This window comes from Fundulus heteroclitus, chromosome 12 (genome assembly GCF_011125445.2).
Source record: "Fundulus heteroclitus isolate FHET01 chromosome 12, MU-UCD_Fhet_4.1, whole genome shotgun sequence".
NCBI lineage: Eukaryota > Metazoa > Chordata > Actinopteri > Cyprinodontiformes > Fundulidae > Fundulus > Fundulus heteroclitus.
The window spans coordinates 11,427,756-11,448,113 of NC_046372.1; the positions used below are offsets into that span (position 1 = coordinate 11,427,756).

The 20,358-nt window shown below is 38.5% G+C and overlaps 1 protein-coding gene across 2 annotated transcripts in view; it reads right to left on the bottom strand.

The window, feature by feature from the left end:
• rasgrf2b (Ras protein-specific guanine nucleotide-releasing factor 2b) overlaps positions 1-20,358 on the bottom strand; it is a 78,156-nt gene that overhangs the window by 36,661 nt on the left and 21,137 nt on the right. For both annotated transcript variants that reach the window (XM_012870063.3, XM_012870064.3), the window contains exons 2-3: positions 4,748-4,854; positions 3,021-3,168 (exon numbers count right to left, since the gene is read on the bottom strand). In XM_012870063.3, the coding sequence (XP_012725517.2) occupies positions 3,021-3,168; positions 4,748-4,854 (255 nt within the window). The remainder of the gene's footprint in view (positions 1-3,020; positions 3,169-4,747; positions 4,855-20,358) is intronic.

The following is a 20,358-nucleotide window of genomic DNA, read 5'->3' on the forward strand; positions in this document are numbered from 1 at the left end:
TCTTATTCTTTTTTTCATGAGCAGCTCTATTAAACATGCCGATGTTTTCTATTGCAGAACAACTTTCATCAGCATTGTTTTATTATAAGCCAGCATCCCTGAATCCTGGCGGTGAGATTCACCACAACAACACACATTAGAGGGAAGCACCACACTTGTTGCTCTAAGGGAGATTTACAACTACAAGTCTGTTATTTCTTCTCAAAGACAAGATTGCACATGCAAGCTGGGTGTTTAGACAAGCGATTACTGACACAAATGAGCAGAGGCCAAATTGGAAACAACAGCACAGCTTTGATTTATAGAGAGTTTACCAGCTGTCCCATTAAGCAAACAGCATCCCGTTTGAACAACCGCTGCCCGCAGCAGGATTCAATTTAAAACGAGTCCCTGTAACCTTAGGACTAACTTTGGAGCTGCTTCTGAAAACAAATTTAAAACCTTCCTTTTTGTTCCACAAAACACTTGACTTAGTTGATAAACTAAACCTAATAAAGAGGTGGTTATCTTAAAACTTTAGACCGTCTTTTCAGCAGTTACTTTGATTTAACAGAAAATTATCATTTACATTGAGAAATATGCTGTTATCTAGGAAAGGGTTCACAAGAATACAAACCCAGCAAGGGATCATTTTGTCCCCAAGGTTCTTGAGGTAGAAGCAAGAAAATTGGGTCTGTGTTACAATTGAGTGAGTTTGACAAGTGGCTAAACTGTAATGGCTAGATTATTGGGTCAGAACATCCAACTCTTGTGAGGTATTCATGGTCTGTTGTGGTTGTGGTTTCTATCAAAAGTGGTCCAAGATAGGAACACCATGAATCAGCAACAAGCTCATTGATGCTGGCCCATATGGTCCAATCCAAAAAACAAGCTAATGTAACTGGAACTGCTGAGGAAGTTGAAATGCATTTCGTTGAATATGGGGGTGCATAGACTACCAAAGACCAGCCACGGTGCCCATGCTGACCACTGGCCATCACCAAAAGCTCCAGCAGTGAGCAATCAGAATCAAACCAGCATCTCCAACTAATCTGGCATGTGTGAGATGTGCTGGACAAATAAGTCAGATCCACGGAGGCCCCACTTAGCAGCTCACAGGACTTAAAAGGAGCTAACATTTTGTCAGATACCAGGGCACACCTTCAGTGGTGCAGTGGAGTCCATGATTCAACATATCAGCACACAATTATGCATGTGGTTAAAATATTATCACTAACTGGGACATGACATTAGCCAAGCCTTTACCACAGAAATCACATCTTGTCCCAGTTAGTCCCTTTTCATCAGTTTGTTTTAGGAAGTACCCTATTGTACACAGATAAATCATCTGACTGTTGGGTTTCTGCCTGAATCCCTAACCCTGATTTATAGCAACATATCCTGCTATGTTTGCTCAGGTTCACTGACCCTTTGATGGCAGACCAAAGATAACCAACAAAGCTCAGGGCCGATGTTGTCTTTGCAATGATCGCTAACAATAAGGCTGTCTCTGCACGTTTGATATTCCTAATTATCACAATGTCTTTGTTTACAAGTCTGTCCTAGACACATTTTATTTACCAGTTTTGGGGTTCTACAGTTTTTTTTATCGTCTAAACTGTTAAAAAAAGTGTTTGGCGAAAGCGATATTTTTGAGTGTTTTCACTAGCAGTTTACTTGAAAATATTTGTTTTGGCAAGAGCATTTGGTAAACAAAAGCACAACACATTATTTCTAGTAATCAGAGTGTTATTTCTGTTATATGTTATTTTTTAATCTTTTCTCATTAGCTTTTGACGTATAATGACAAAGCTCACCTTGTTCTTTTTATTCCAGTCTTTTTTTACATCTTTTAAGTGATTTATATTATGTTTTCTTATGTGTTTTATATTGTATTTTACTCTAGTTGATTGTAACTTTATGTGTTTATCAGGTATGCTGTTTTTTTGCTCAGCACTTTGGTCAGCTGTGCTGTTTTTAAAGTGCTTATGAATAAAGTTGGCTTGGCAATTTCATCCTGAGGTCTTTTTCATTGCAGTTTTTAAAGCAGTGTGGGAGCACTTCTAGTTTGCTATAGCAAAATGGCGCTATCAATATAATTAATGCAAACTGCTAAATAGATAAGAGTAGGGAAAAAAGGAGAAAGGGGAATCATTTTGATTAACAATGTTGTGAGGCTCTGTTGGCTTTTACAGGCACACACAAACGTGATTTGCTGTGCAGCGAGGGAAACAGGACGTGTTGGATGAGTTTTTCTGTCTGTGAGGAGGCCGATTAACTATCTTTATTGAAGAACTCCTACACCCAGAAGTGACCGAGCACCGCTCACACCCACTCCTTTATTGCCATGAACACAAACATGGAAAACAAACCGCAATGTGCCCACTGACGCTGACATGTACAGTCTATAGGTTTTTTCATGTGCTTCTTTTTGCTTCGCCTTTGTGGTTTGTCAAAATGAGAGGGAACACAATGCTGTGTGGGTAGGTAAGGTGAACAGAATATAGAACAAGACTGCAAAATAGAGGGGAAAAAATAACGTTTATGCAAGAGTCCTGTCGAAATGCCTTTTCAGGTTTTGTATCCTGAAGACTATCATCACGCACAATTTAGTAATGTTGCAATACTGTAAAGTGCTTGGTGTTTCAAACTCCTTTTAATATTATTGGCCCCGGATTTCCATTGAAAATGATTTGTTTCACTCTCCTGGAGCAGAAGCATGCCTTAAGGGTCAGAAGTGCAATAAGAGTAGAGACATAAGACCATCCAATAACTGGATGACTGAAGGAGTCATTTTAATGGAAAGCACTAAATCTGCTGTCCAACTCAATTTGTGCAATGCTGTAACTCAGTTTATTTACGTATTCATGCTTTTGAATACGCACACATTGTTTTAAACAGAAAAAAAAGGTTAAAATGGAGGTAAAAGGTGAAATTAAAACATAAACAAATTCACTGGAATAAATTGCAACATGACAAAGGTTTAAAAGAAAGTGCTTGAATTGTGTGTGCATCTACGGACACAAGTGCACATGACGTACCTCAGATTTAAGCCTTTCAATTTCAGTGTCCTGGTCCTCCAGCTGAGTGCGCAGCTGATTGGCGGCCACCTTCTCAGTCTCTACAATTTGTACAAGGTGGATGTACTTCTGCATCAGCACCTCTCGTTCAATTATGATGTCGGAATAGCTGTAAAACAAGAGCATTTTATATGTAGACAAACATTTCTGCTCAGAGGTTTACACACACTTCTATTGCACATGGAGGCCATTTTTATGTTGGACTTTTATTTATCTAAACATAGTTTTTTTCTATTGTGAAATGATTAGACAGTCGACTGGATGAGCCAAAACACACCCATAGTAATATATGATCTTTATCTGGTCCCAATTCTGTTTTAATTATTCTAAAATAACAGAAATAGATTATTTCTGCCTACAAGTCCAAGTCCAGTTTCAAATAAGCTGTTTCTGAGGTACTCTGTGTTGAGACTTTGCTGAGATATTTCAGTCACAGTTGTGTTGATTCTGAAGCAGTGGTTCACATTTGCTGTATATATGATACATGTGACAGCAGAGTCACAAATGCAACAAAAACAATAAGCAAATGAAAAAGCTATGTATAAAAAATAAGACATCTGCTTCTACAGGATTTAAAAAGGAATCTAGCAACCAGGTACTTTTAGTCACATAACATTATCATTGATTTGCAACTGTTTGCTAGACAAGGGGATACAGGTTTGTGTTAACACAATGCCAAGACGGACAGACATCAGCAATAACCTGAGGAAAATTGTTGCTGCCCACCAATATGAAAAGGATTATAAGGCCATTTGTAAACGATGTGGACATATTTAAAGAAGAAGTAAATTAAAAACTGACAAATGGCTTTTAATAGCTCAACTTGGCTGTGACACACAAACAGAAAGACAAACTGCAGATGACCAAGGATCGTGGCTTTTGAACTGCAACTTCAGAGGACACGAGTAGTGTAGGAGAAGCTGAGAAACCTTTGTAATTAAAACCACCACGTTGGGGTCAATAGGTCCTTGGAGTGTTCTGTTGGTCAAGCCAGGTCAGCATCTAACTATACCGCACAAAGCCCTACGTCAACTCTGCTGACCCTGGGAACAATCTCATCTCAGCTGGATAAAAAGACGATAGATGTTCTGTAATCAGAAGAGGCTACATTCCTACAGCTTTAAAAAAAACACACACACAGTACATTTTGTGTTCAACACACCAAACTAAGGAAGACCATCCTGATTTTTATAAGCTGAACTAGTCAGTATCGCTGAGAGTACCAGATGACACTGGTGACTTGCCAATGTAGATTGACGCTTTTGAATCGGAGGACCTGGCGAGCACATGTGTATCACCAGGTATCATTTTGACATGCTATCATTTCAAAATGTGCTTTTAAAACAGATTTTGGTTTAATCAAAGCAAATTTCTGGTCAGAGAATACCTAAAGCAAGAGAAATTATTAGTATTGACATATCATGTCAAGGTTTGTGAATGAGGGCTGTGTGTCTTAGTCTAATGAAATTTGTTTATTCCTAAGAATATGTTAATAGTCTCTATCTAAAACCTGTATAAATTAGACATGATCACGAATCAAAATCCAACAATGTGTTCTGTGAGGCTTGATAAAAACCTTCAGTTTGATTTTCTTTCTAGTAACAGGGTCAGAGCATACCTTTTTATGCTAAATGCGATACCAAATTATGACAGAAATCCATTTGGGTGTAGGATTTCAGGTTATGTACCTTGCCTGCTGGATGGCCTCGACCCATTCGTCACATTCGTTCTCCTCATCTGTCCGCAGCTCCAGAGGTTTCTGTCCATCATGGCCAAACACAATCAGGAAGTAGTGCTAGGAGGAAAAAGAAAGAATGATTGATTAGAAATGTGAATGGGACAACAAATAATGATGTGCCGTTCCAATTCATAGCATGAGCGGCAGTGATTTAATACATGGTGATTTCAGTTGTTTCGTTTGCAAACACCTCTCCTGTTTATGTTTTCACCCTATACAGCACCTCTCACCAGTTGGGCTGCATATCATCTTTGACATGTAGACCATCTTGCAAAAGCTGGTTTGTGGGTTATTATCAGAGAGGCACAATATCCTAGCATTTACCTCAATATTGGCCATACATCTGTATCAGTCCCCATAGGTAAAAGCGGGCCGATATTAACACAATGTTTGTTTCCATCTTGTTGCGATTTATGAATGTATGCCATTTATGAAAGGGTAGGGAAATATATCTAATATATTAATATAATATCAGTAAATATTGTTTTTTGGCCCTAACAGTATAATTAATATTGAATATTGATATCAGCCATAGATCTTGTGCACAGACTAGTGTCTATACTTATCCTGTTAGATCTCAGTGCTGCATTTGATATAGCTGATCACAATATTCTCCTAGAAAGGCTGTGTGGGGATTGAGGTAAAAGCATTAGGGTAGTTTATATCTTATTTCGCTGACAGATTCCAGTTCGTTCGTGTAAAAATCAAATTGCAAACTTGAGGTTCACTAGTGGAGTACCACAGGGTTCAGTGCTTTGGACAATCCTCTTTACCATATATAAGTTTCCGATTGGTAAAATTATCAGATGGCTCAGATTTAACTTCCACTGTTATGCAGGTGATACACAGCTATATTTATCCATAAATCCTGATAAATCCAATCAATTACTTCAACTACAGGCATGTCTTGATGACATCAAAACTTTGATGACTTCAAATTTCCTGTTTTTAAATTCTGACAAGACGGAAGTTGTACTCTTTGGACCAGAGTCTTTAAAAAAAAAAAAAAAAACTTTTAAATCAATCACTTAATCTGGATTGCATTAAATTGGCCTCTGGTAATAAAGCAAAAACCACTAGTGTTTGTTTGACCAATACATGTCATTTAAATCCCATACTAAACAGGTATACAAAGTTTCCTTTTTTCACCTCTGGAATATTATTAAAATTATAAATATTCTTTCCAGGAGTGATGCTGAAAAACTAGTCCATGCATTTGTGATTCAAGGGTGGACTATTGTAATTATTTACTATCAGGAAGTCCACAAAATAAAGTTCAAAGCCTCCCACTGATCCAAATACCTTCTCACATATAAAGCTCTTAATAATCAAGCTGCATCAAACATCAGAGATATGATTTCGCTCTCAGACTGCAGGTCTACTGGTGGTTCCAAGAGTCTCTAAAAGTAGAATGGGAGGCAGATCTTTTGTCAGGTTCCTGTAGAACCAACTCCCACATTTAGTCTGTGAGGCAGACACCCCGTCTACTTTTAAGGCTAGGCTTAAGACTTTGCTTTTTTGACCAAGCTTAAAGTTAGAGTGTCTTAGGTTATCCTGAGCTAACTTTCTAGTGATTCTGCTATAGCTTCTTGCTGTTAAAAGGGAGTTTTCATCTCCATTGTTACCATATGTATGCTCAGTATGAGGGATTGCTGCAAAGTCAACGACAATGCAAACGACTTTGTAGCACTGTGGCTCTATGTTCTTTCAAGAGGAGTGAATGCTGCTTGTCTCGATGCAATCTACTGAGTTCCTTAAATAGAAAACCTTTTTGACCAATCTGTATGATTTGATTGAATTGACTTTGTAAAGTGCCAAGAAATGTGTTGTAAATTGCAGAGAACTGTTGCACCTGATTTCTCCTGACTTCTCCTCCTTTTTGTCCTTGGTGTTTTAAAACATCTATCAATGATGTTTACTTACTGGCTGTGCCAGCAGAAACCCCAGGGTCAGCTGCTCATACACTCAAATCTGCCAGGGTGAGAGTTTATTTTATTTTAAACGTTTATCTGTAAAATACTGTGACCAATTAAATTGTAATTCTATGACATATGTGCGATTAAGATCCCTAATCATAAACTATAATGACTCTAAAGTTAGAATACAGACTCACAGATGCACTATACTCCATGTCAATATAACAACATGGCAGTGTGCTGCTCATTAATAGATAGTCATAATTGAGATTATGACTTTTGATTGCCTCCTGCTGGAATACCATATTATTTGGATTTGCACAGCACCGTTTCAATGCAGGAGATGAAGAGTGTGCTAACAGTTAGTTATACAAAAACACAGCTTTGTTTGGAGAAATATAGTTGCAAAATAGATCATCTTAGTTATAATACAGTGCTTTCTTTAGGAAAACAAGTATGCTAAATAATATTGAGAAACCCTATATTTCAAAAAGACAAAATTAATTATTATTTTAACAAATAAAGGAAAATAAATTACTTTTCTGTTAGCAGAAGTTCTGCAAAAACTGTTCAACTACATGACGACAAAACAGAAGACATACATTTATTTTTACTTTTCTGAGTTAAATAAGAACATACTACTGCTGGAAAATCAGGTTTACATAGGCAATGAAACCACCTCAGTTTATTATTATTATTATATCACTGACGGTGTTCATTTAACATGAGCATCGCCACTGAGGGGAGCTTCTTCAGTTTTTTTTTAAAAAATAACAATACAAAGTGCTACAAACAAAACTAAAAAAATGTAAACTATAGAAAATCACAACTGGTAAATTTAAAAGATTATATATCAATTATAAAACTTGAAAAAGCTGACTTTGTTAACTGTCAGCTCCCCCCCAGCAGTGTTTAGCCTGGGAATGAGCCGTACCATCAGATTTACAGCAATATTTATCTGTAAACGGCTGGATTATCCTCTACAAACTCCTCACAACAGCCGCTTTACCCAAAATATTGCAAACCAAGGTAGCCCCATGATAATATAAAACAACATAACTATGTACTGTCCATCACTGGAGTTATGTACCAGCCTTCCATACATTGTCTGGGTTTGGTCATCAGCATATGATCTGCATATAAAGGCAAACTTTCACATGCACGTGATACTCCTTTCATTTTGCACATGCAAATTGCTTTGCACCTGGTACGAAGATCGATTTTGCAAACATTAATTAGTTTACACGGTTTTATACACGCAAACCTTTTGAAGATCAGGCCCATAGTGTTGCCTGTGCTTCCCCTCTCCACCCGCCAATTATCATCACTTAGCCTGTTCTCCACTGGACTCTTCTCTCTCAATCGGTTTTCCAACTGTGTCTGCTTTTGTCGATACAGTATGAATATTTGTGTGAATTTGTCTCAAAAAACTCTCCCACACATGGGCACATGCCATCACAAGCCAGCACAGAGACACACACCTACAGTAGAACACGTATAAGCACTAAGTGAAGCGAGAGGCTTTTATTCAAATGGTCGCGTCCTGGGGCAGTGGGTTACCAGAAGAGCTGCTATTCTTAGTTAAGGAAAACAGAGAAGACTGAACTCTGCATGGACTTTCTGTCCTCCTCTCCTGCTCACTTCATCCATCCATCTATTTCCTCCTCCCTCTCTGGTTGCAGGTCACCTATCTTCCCACTCCACCTCCTCTACCCCGTTCAGCCAGCAACCTCACTCCTCTTGTTTTCAAAACCCACTCCTCCTCCTCCTACTCCATCTCCCTTCCTCCTTTCATCTCTTTGTGTTTCTTTCTCTGAGGGAGGACTCAGTGAACCAAATGTAGTTTAGAGAAGAGACGTTTGCCCCGTGGGCTTATAAGCGGGCTTCAGCCCCTGCAGTGGCTGGGAACTGAGGAAAGATCATTGAAACGTGAACATGTAGAGACCCTCCTCTATCTTTATCTGCATCTCCATCGTCTTCATCCGGTTTATTATGTATCTGTCATTTCAGTTCGCCACCCGACTTCGTGTCACCACATCAACAATAATCTGAAGTCCATCAGTTTCCAATGGGGAGAGAGAGAGCGAGAGAGACAGAAGAGAAACACAGTTACATAATATGTCTTAACCAAGTACATATTTCTAAACTGTGTCACAACCTAACAAGAAAACATTGCCATGGCAACGCAACATTTGACACTTTAGCTGTGTTTTACACTTCCATTTTCTGCTATTTGGCGCAGCCATTCATTTGCGCTCTCAAGGACCCATCCTGTAATTTTAGACATTAGCAAAAACATCTTTCAAATGGAAATGAAAGATTTTTCAAATCCAGATTTCAGAGATAGACGTACAGTCTCAGTCGGAGCTATCTGTTTACTGACAATAAAAGCTTCACAAAATTTACATAACAAAGAATCCAAAACAAAAAAATATTGGGATTATGTCCAATAACTTATAGGTGTTGTTAACTTTCATTCACTTCACTGTTTTGATACCATATACAGCTCTGGTCAGATGTTTATATACACTTATCAGAGACACAAATCTCATATTGATATTAAGTAGCTTTTAAGCATACTCCACACATTTTTAAGTTTTTTGTGTTGTAGTTTTGGGAATGCCTTTCCATAAACTTAATGTTACCCTGATTTTTTATTCAACAATCAGTTGCTGTGTGTTTAGCATCAAACACACAGCAACAGTTCGACCGTCTCAGAGGGACCGGTGGCGATGTATGGCTGCCTCGCCTCTGTCAGTCTGCCCCAGGGCAGCTGTGGCTACTAACATAGCTCACCACCGTCAGGGTGTGAATGTGTGTGTGAAATGGGTGAATGACTGATTGTAGTGTAAAGTGCATTCAGATCGTCGGACTAGTTACAAGTACAAGTACAAGCCATTTATTATTAACCCAATTCCGCCCTGGTTTTAAGCATCTCAACATGCAGGAAGACCAATGTGTCTAAAGACAGTGAAGAGAGATTGAAATTGCCATTGACCGTGAGGAGCCATCCAGGACAGCATTCCCTCCTCCAAAATTGACGCCATTAAACATGAGTAAAAGTTGCAGATCTCCACAAGGACAAGCCAAACACCTTCTGGAAAAAAGTTTCACAGATGAGATGACAATCAAGCCATTTGGCTATATTTACAGGAAAAATGTCAGTTTCATTCATTCATGTGAACTATGCCTAAACTGAGATGCATGTAAGTAACCAATCCAATAAAAATGACCTCTACCATTTACAACAATAGGAGTGGTCAAATGTCCAACCAGAACTATGCCAGAACCTTGCTGATGGTTACTGTGGTTCTCTCTGACTCGGTAGGGTGGTTTTATAATTCAAGCCACTGCATGGAGAAGATATTCTTTAAAAAATTAAAACTTTTATTTAAACTTCTGATCAAAACCAAATGTCCCTGATATTAATGACTCTGGGCCTGTCCAAACAAGCAGCACTAAGTTGTTTGTGCAATAAATAAAAGGCATGTGAAATTAGCGGGTGTGTTACAAGTGATCTATGTATAAAGATTGCTGTACCTGCTTAAATAAAGGACGTACATCAACTGGCAGCCATGTGCACAATACAAAATCTGACCATCTGGAAATGATTATGGACTTCAGAATAACTCGTCATTATTAACATCTCCTATGTACATCAATAACACCAGTGTCTGGGGATCCACCCGACCAATGAGCCGACATCAACAAAGAAACACTGTAACTAAAGACAGTGAACGTTTTCATCCCAGCCAAAACAAAACTCTAGAGCAGCACCACTGTATCACATGCTGGTCTGGTAACAGCACAGCAGAAGAGACACAATCCCAACAAGGCAGTGAGAGCTGCTGAAAAGATAACTGGTGTCTCGCTGACACATCTGCTGAACATCTTCACAGAGCTCAGTGTGGGCAGAGTAGACGGCATTTTAAAGGACACCATACATCCTTTTCATGGTGTGTTCAATCAGGTACTGTTTAGGTACAGTTCTATAAATACCCATGACGGACTACCGTTTGTCTTGGAAACACCTCATTGAACTGATTTGTAAAAGGACAAAACAAAGGCTATAATTTCTTCGACACCTGAGGTCCTTCGAACCATGTAAAGTTCTTCATTTGTATTATACCTCAGTGATAATGAGAATTTTGCAGTACTGTAACATCGTCTGCTATAAACTGTAGATATGTAATGCATATCATATATAAGCTGTTTAATGAAAACACTATTTGCCCTAAGATTCTACTTTATGAATCTGCCTACCATAATAACCACAGTCTGAATCTTGAATACAGACTGTTTTCATCAGGTCGAAGATGCAGGGTTTAACAATTTAAAGGTTAAACTGAAAAAAATGGTTTTGTACATCAATCAAATCTGAAAATAAATATGGAAAATTAACCAACAGGAAATATGCCATAATCTGCTCATATTTTAATGACTACTTTTTATTCTGTTTGTGTTTGTGCCTTTCAATATGCTGCTGTATGTTAGTAAACAATAGTGTTGTGATGCAAGACATATTTATGACAGCAAAGGAATATTGTATCATTTGCTCACCCTCCTGCCATGTTGCAAAATATACTGGAGCATAAAGTCAGAGAGGGACTGCATAGTTTTATGCCCCCAACTCAGACTTCTGAATCAAAGGATGTGGAGGGAATTTAATTTGGTTTGATTCTCAGGATTTATGTTTTTTTCTAGCCGAGTCCTAACTTATTATTGATACTTTATAATAAAGTATTGGTTTTATTATATACTGACTATTAAACATTGGGTTTGCAAAACGCACTTTTGTTTTTATGTCATACATAAAAATCCAATTCCTTCATGTTTTAGTTGAGCGTAAATGAGAACAGACACTCCTTGGACATATTTTCATTATCTTTGAAGTCATGTCTGTCTCGTTTCCTAATAGAAACAAAGTCATTGGTTGAGTGAAAATAATTTTAAATTTAAATCTGCTAGGGGTAGGAATAATTTTTGCATTAACTAAAAGAAGATTTCTTGTTTTGTCATCCACTGCTAACTGGTATTGTTTTTGTTTTCTTCTTTTATGGGGCTCTGATACAAGATTTTTGTCACACAAAACTAGTGACCCGTTTTACAGTGCTTGGCAAAATTCATTCCCTTTGAACATTTTTGCATTTCCTGTTAAAAATAACATATTTAACATATTTTGTTGGGATTTTATGTGACAGAACACAAATTAGTGCAGAGTTGTGAGTTGTAAACATGGTTTTAAACGTTTTTTTCCAAGTTAAAATCACAGCAAGGCACCAATTTGTATCCACAACCCGGTACTCTGATGCCCTCTAATAGATTTTAGGGCAATTTGCAAATAGCGTTCAGTTATACATCATTTAATTTCAGAGGTTTATTTGTGAACAGTGGTGAACAAACATGATGGAAACTGAAGAACACAGCAAACAGTTCAGGGATAGGTTATGGGGAGTGGGTTATGAAACAAATTTCTATCTTCTGGACATCTCACAGAGTTCTGCTCTGTACATCATCCAAAATTTGAAAAGAGGAAACACAACTGCTAACCTACAAAGCTAAATTGACACACTGGGCAAGGAGACCATTAGAGAAGAAGTCAATTTGTAACTCTAGAGGAGCTACAGAAAACCACAGCTCAGGTAGGACAATCTGTACTGAACTGAAAAAACATTCAAATCATCCTCTGCAGCTTGCTCTGAGCCATGTAGGAGAGCAGAAATATGGCAGAAGGTGCTCTGGTTAGATGAAGAAGAGACATACTCGAAATAATTACACCAACAGGTGGTTCTGCGAAGTATTGACTCAGACCATGAATACAATTGCCTGCAACAATGTTCAGGTTTTTCTTTGGAAAACATGTTGGAAAAAACTTGTTTCCTTTATCATTACAGTTGTGGACTACTCTGCGTTGTTTATTGCATAAAAGCTCATTTCAATACAACATTTTAGTTCCAATCGACAAAATATTGAAGTGATATCAATTATTTACTAATGTAGTCATTTTTTGCACATTTATGAAATAATGTGTGAATAATTTGGCTTTTGGTTATTAAAAAAATGCATTCTGTCGGTAGCAACTGAAATAAATGTTTGGAGTTTTTATAGTTTTTTTTCACATGTCAAATATTAATACTGATTAATTTACTTTACTCCCAGTGTGATAACTCAGTGGACACTGCTAAGGCAAGACTCCAGAGGAATGTTCAAGCTTTAAACCAATTAAGATGCTTGTTAATGAGATTCATGAAGATACGCAGGCAGGGCGTACTTTGTCCATCTTGCAAAAGGCCCTGTGCTGACTCAGTAAACAGCTTTGTTGGTTATTTCACCAATAATCTGACATTTGAAAATGTCAGGTTGCTTGTGAAATTGGCTTTTTTTTACTTGCTTTTTAGTCTACAGGTACACAGCCATAAAAGGCATTTTGCCCCTTACAGATTTCCTCTGTTTCTGTCACACGTGAATTTTTCCTGTGATCAATCAGATTTTATTATCAGTACAAGATAGACAGAGTAAACACAAATGATGACTTGATTTATTATGGTAACAAAGCAGTTCAAAACAGCCTGACCCCATGTAAAAAAAAGAATGATTAATCTTGACCCCGGTTGGTCAAACCCTCATTTATTTCATATAGTCAGAAATGAATAATAATTATCATTACCAGATAGTTTACTGACATATGGGGCTCAGAGCCTGCATCAGAGTAAGCCCTAATCAATCCACGTCAAAATTCTGTCACACTAGCTGCTGTGTTGGCCTCTGAGAAGATATTCAGTTCTCTACAAATATTTACAATCTCCGCCCACTTTAAAAGACAAATTGTTTTCACCTTAAGAAGTGGCACCATCAAAATGCTTGCTTAACACAACCAACGACCCAAATCTGTCAATTATCACAAGTGCTACAGAAAACGACACTGAATTCATGCATTAAAAACAAGAGCATGCAATATCCAATTTAATATTGTAAATTATTACACAAAAGGTATTTCTGTATTCTATCTGATGATCTCAAACAATTCGCAGCCAAATCAAAGTAGTTGTCGTCATAGTGAAAGGAAAGTTCCTCTTTAAAATCAAAGGCTTTACCTGTCAAAATATAAAACAATCTTCCTAGGTTGTTCTTAAATCTAGTCTACAAATTATCCAGCAGTTTACAAAAATATAGTCCAAAAATATTAAGATTGGCACTGTCTTTTAAAACAGTAACGGTGAAGTAGCACCTTTTAGTGATTTATTCATCTCCAGCATATATGAACATATGAAAGCAGACGTTTTCGAATTCTGTTGGTCTGGAGCCTTGACAAGTTTTAGCACAATACCAAAGTAGAAAAACAACAGCAATAATTTTTGCTATCAATATAACAAAGGTTATCAGATCATTTTTAAACTTCAGTGTCTTCAGCATATGACAAGTGGATAACATTTATGACAGTTTCCATTTTTTACAGGAGTTGACATCCCAGGAAAAGATCTCCAAGGTCAGACCAAACACTTGCAAAAAAAGTCAGGAGCTCCACTGCAGACTCAAAAAGTTTGTTAGTAGATATGTAAGTAAGTGAAATTTTATTTATATACCCCGTTTTCACAGACAGGTGTCAAAAAGGATTAACCCACAGATTGCCACTCTGGGTCCCTGAGCAAGCCCCTTAGCCCCAGTTCATTGCAATGTATGTTGCAATAACATTAATGATTATTATAAAAATACATAGCAGTGTAGAGGAAAAAAAACAATCATGAATGCATCTCACAAAAGCTTAAATGAATCAAAAAGCCTCTGGGAATAATAATCTCTTTAGCTGTTACAAGTATCCACAAATTCCACCCTCAGTAACAATATAAGCAGTGCATCCCACAATCTGGGTGCAACAGCTTGGAGAGATCGGTCGCCTCAAGGTCCCAAGCGGATGTGGGGGATCTCTAACAGGTGTTGATTTGATTACCACAGACTATGAGAAGAGGTATGTACTTGAATCAAACCAGAAATGCATGAAGGAGTCTGTCCATGTAAAGCTCTAAAGGTTAAGACTAAAATTTGAAACCTAGGCCTGATTGCCAGCTAGTGTAACAACCTTAAAACAGGGGTTATATGAGTTTCTTTGTTTGAGCGAGTCAGTAGTCTTGTAGCAGAGTCTTGGGCAACCTGAAGACATGCCAGACCTTTCTTATTGAACCAAGTAAACAGATTGTTTAAAGACAAAAGCATGAATAATCAGCTTAAGTTGTTGACAGCACTGATCTAACAAACAGAAATTAATATGTTAAAAGTGACCTATTGTGAAAAATTACCTTTTTTGTATATTTTTGTACTTATGTTTGGGTCACTACTGCATCTAGAAACAAGCGCTAAAAAACATCCAGCTGTGTTTATTATGTTTTATTTATTATGATTGTGATTATTATGTCACATTCATAAGGCTACAGCTTGAGGTCTCTGATCTGACCTTTCTGACACTACAGCAAAGTAAGGGAAAAAAGCACAGTAGAAGCGGTGTGTGTATCCCTGTGTGTTTTAGTGTAGTCATGTCTGTGTGCGCACACGCATGTTAGACTGTGAACTGTAGCAGATAGCTCTTGCAGCCTGAATCTGATAGTGATGGAACGTTATCAGGCAGTCCAGTAGCTCTCTGTTCCAGGTCACAGATGTCACAGAGCGTCTAAGAGAGACTCTTAGGTTTGCCTATTGGAAATAAAATGCACAGCTTTTGTTTGCCTAAGCCATGTGGGAGCGCTGGCGCAAAAGATTTTCAACCACGGTGAAATCATTTTTTTAGGTTTGATTTTATGCTGACTCCCGGGTTGTGGGCTGCTCCCTGAGAGAGATTTCATGCGTATCCCGAGTACGAGCTGCTTTCAGTGGGGGGAGCCCACTGCTCCCCCCAGCTGCTCTGAGTCTGACAGGTATACAGCCACTGCCTTCTACTGCGTGAGGTGGATAGATGGACACATCAGAGACAAAACTTAACAACTTTCAGTGTGTGTAAAATGACAGAAAGCCTCGGTAAATCCACAGATGTGACACAACACATCTGGGTATAGAAAGCTAAAATGTCCTTTTTCTTTACTTTTTTTCCCAGGTGTGGTTCATGGTTCACCATTAATACAATTTATTTTGGTTTGATCCCCTCCACTCAAAGTGGTCCTTAATGCTAATGTCGTTGCTCTTCAGTTAGTCTGGTCTTCCTTGGAGAAAACCCTTCTCATTTCTCCATGCCCCTTGATCAATTACTGAAAAGCACTGTTCACTCAAAACTCTTCTCGAGTCAGCTCGGTTTGACCCTGCTGTTAAGTCGTGCCGGAGATACCCGGGCCAGCCCTAAAAACACTCCTGAAAAACTCACAAGTGGATGGAACCGGTGGAACTGGGACTTAAGACAGCCTTGTAGGAATAGGCTGCTGGTTTACCATTCAGAAACCGCTTCCTACATCTTTGCTTGTTGTGCAAGAGGCTCAACTTCTTCAGCTTCTGGGTCAAAGATGTTGTTTTGTACCGTTGTACATCTGTTTGCAGTCATGTTCATGTGCTTAAAGTGTGAGTGTAAACATTGAGTTGAGGGGCGTCGCCAGCTACAGCTTATTTGCATAAAAGTGACAGAGCTCTAAAAACAGCTCATTCGGAAACAAGCTCAAAATAGGCAAAACTGAGGAGGTGGAATCTCATTTTCAGAGAATGATTTTGTGCAAAATCTGTAATGAACGTGTTTTGTATAGCCCGTAGACCTGTCCTAAATGTTTATCAGACAGTATAATAGGTCACCTTTAAATTTTAAAGTTCTTGACTGTACAATTAGATATTTACCGAACAATTTTGGCTTGAGTGATATGCTTTCCAAGAGAAAGCTTAATCTCTCTTTAAAGAACCTGGTAGCATGACTGAGGTTTTCAAAGACCCATCTGAATAAACAATATCTGGACAATGTCGTATGGACAGAAGAAACCCAAAATAGAGATGCCTGGTAATAATGCATAGCACCATGACTGATGTAAACCAAGCACAGCATATCAACAATGAACACCCATACAAATGGCTTGGCATGGTTGTGAAGGGACGATGATCTGGCCTTGTTTTACTGCCATGGAACTAGGGGTGAGTGAAATGATGATATTAGATTGGACAGGATTGGATTGTAAATAGTGGCAGTTTTTAAATATGCCACTGTATTTAATAAATCTTCACAGTTCTTGACACAAGTTGGCAAAATTATGCAAACTGATTAAAGTATTTTTTAGAAATCCACCTTGGCCTACATGCTCTGTTATGTCTTTTTACTTGAATAGATTGTATGTTTTTCTACGCAAATTGTGATAAAATCATAAATGTGATTTTACTGTGAAAAAAATAGTTCTATGAAATTTATGCTATAACGCCCACTCCCAGACTTAACCCTGGCACGATGCAATCAGTAAGTCGACCATGATCTCCTCTGGAAAGCAAAGTTTTCTACTGTGGCCATCTGTCTGACTGCTAAAGCTTCGTCGATACTAGGTTATGCAAGCCATGATGCAATCATGGAAGGAGTGTGGGCAAAACTTCCTCCACAACAATAGGAGAGACTAATAAAGTCATACAGAGAATGACTACTTCAATGTATTTCAGCTAAAGGAGGTTCAACAAGCCACTGAATTATGGGTTCTACTTAGGTTTTCACTGACAGCGTGAGATGTGTTGTAAGTTTTGGTACACTTAAAGTCATGATTAAATATTTTGAAACCTAGTACACTCAAAATGTGAACCAGGGCAGTTGTCCACTTTATGTTAACATTTATGTTATCAGTTGGATTAAATAGATCCCCCCCCCCACCCACCCAGTAAACATTACATAATGGCTTGTTTTAACCGTAAAAAACAACCTTTTTAATGAATTAACTAGAAATTACATTTTAAAATACAGCAGAAAACTACCCTGGTTGACTTGTTTTCAATGGAAAGAACAGATTATTTATATTTTGCCCTGTTATTAAAAAAAAAAAAAACCTGGATTTAAAAAGTAATGTGCTTTCCACTAGTATAGTTCTTTGGCCATGCGGTGCAATTAATGTTTTAGTCTCTCTCAAACTGTAATATCAGCTCATTAATTCATTCCTGTTTTCACAAGATATTCTACATTAGACGAGTAGTAAAATTGATACATATGTGTTTATCACTTATTCTCAGTTTTTATTCAAATCAAAATAGGGATAATTAACTTTTCTTTTGGCTAAATAATATAAATGACTGGAGTGTTTCCATCTTGTGATGAATGTATGTTCCTCTATTTCTTGTTTCCTCCAGAATCTATACATTTTGAAGATCCACGTAAACTGACTCCCTTCCTGCCAGGCTCTGCTCTAGTATAGAGTCTGTGTAATTAAACCTGTGTGACTCCAATTGAGTGGAGTTGCTGCACCTAGGACGTCCACTATACATTCCAGCCTCTCCCAGTGTGTAACTGCCAGATTCTTAAAAAACCCTAGTGTGAGTTAACCATCCAGCAATTCTTGTTTGACTACCAGTTTATGACTAGTGCCCGTTTTTGTGGATTGTTGTGTTTTTGCCTCGCCCTTGGCAGATTCTCTTTAGACCTTAACTTTTTTCAGCCTCAGACCTCGGACCTGCCTGTTGCTCGCTCCTTTCTGGATGCCTATGCTCATATCAGCCTGTATGATTTTTGACCCAAGCCTGGACCACAGATTCCCTTTCTGCCTCAGGCCCTCTGTCTCACTCAAGGAAGGAGTTTTCCCCGCTGCTACAATCAGCTTGTCTAGATGCCCATGCAGGTCCTGCATTATCCCCTTCTTCTAAAAAGGTTAGAGGCTTTCGTCCGGTACTCTCAAGCACTGCACCGAGCTGTCCCCAGACACTAATCTCTCTCTCCCCACGCAGTGTTTCCCAAAGGCAGTCTAGCCTGGACCTGTGTCAGCTAATAAAAGCTTTCATTCCTCTTCTGTTGTTCCGTCTGAATTATCAGGTTCCCAATCTTCTGACTTATTACAATAAACCTGTCCAAATGATTGGAGAGCTGGAGTTTCTCTGCAGTCATGGGGTAGAATCTGGTCAAGATGCCGTCAATCATAAGGCAAACACAAAACTCAACATAAGATGTAGATGGAGGCTGGGAGCTGGAGAAAACTTGTCCTGCTCTCGTCTCAATTGTTCGGGACTGGACCAAAAACAGTTTGGGCCAATCACGTTGCAGTATTATGGTTTAAGGCTGTGACGAAAGCAAGAGCTGCTGAGCACACAGCCACACCAAAATAAACATGGCAGGGCAGGAGGGCACACGTGTAGCTGCTGCTATCACAACTGTTTTATCAGAATCCACAATTTCTTCTTTGAAAGAAGAACAGCAAGAAGTACGTAACATGTTGTTTCTCGTGGCACCTGCTGCTTACATTTTCATTTGATATCGTGATTGGCTAAAACCAACCTTTAGTAAGGGGGCACTTGGTGTCGCTTTGTCCAATCAGCTTGGAAATTTCTACTAAATGTCCCTCCGGATTCGATGGGAGCAGTCCCAGATTGATAACGTGCAGAACAAAGAGTGCTGCACATTATCAATATGGCTTACCAGGTTAACCTAAGTGGTTCTCTTCACTAAATTGCTCGTTAAAATTTAGCAGACATTATTTAAATCATGTGGTCTAACTACTGTTAAAGTTGTTTTATCTACAATTAATCCATTAGTATTTGATTATCATACTGGACCCAATGGTTACAGTTATAGTTAACCAATTCTTTGCAGCAGCAGAGACCCAACAGCCCCAGGGCGGTCATTAAAGTTTAATATTACTGCACCCCTTACAGCAGTATCTGCATCAGACTATAGCACCAAAGGTTTGCAGTATTGAATACACCCATACTGTCCTGTCCTCAAAAAACAAAGGGAAAAAGGAGAACTGGGTCGTTCCTGTGGAGGTCGTAAAAACACTGAGAGAGATCTGAACCCTATTTGGACTCTTTTGCTTTGCATCCTGACTCTGTTGCTGCTTTCAGGTCCACCAGCTCTTTTCCCTTCACATCAGCTCAAAGATATCTTCCATCCCTCTAGGTTCCTTTGCACTGTAGGATATTTCACTGAGACTAATACAGAAAGGATGGAAAGGCTAAAAAAGAAATAGCTTGAGACCCTTCTCTGCTCTTTTTGTCCTCAAGTTACAAACAAGCAATTTAACTCCCACATGAAACATCTTTTTCCCTCTAATCTGCTAAGCTGTCATGTAATGACACGACTGTGACAGAATGACATAAAGGAGTGTGTTGTACCACCACAGAGAGTAGGACAGGCGCAATGAATGGCAGAAAATTGTATTATTCACAGGCAGCGTTCTGTTAGTGATTTTGAATCGTCTGATGTGAGAGGACTTGAAATGCTCTGCGACAAAGAAAATGTTCAACTCGGCTTTAATGCTTTGCTCTTTATTACCAAATATAGAATCAAAGATTAATTTTGACCTAGTGAAATGTTTATTTTAAACAACATGGCTCCATGATTCAAAAATATCCCTCGGTAACAGAAATAAGTGATTCAGTGCTCAGATCCACATGACTAGAGACCAAAAGAAGCACCACTGATGCAACGTTGCCGTCTGGTACCAGGGTATCACAGATGGACCTTGTTTTTTCCTCCTGACTCTCACTCAGACTCTTAACACAGGAAGCC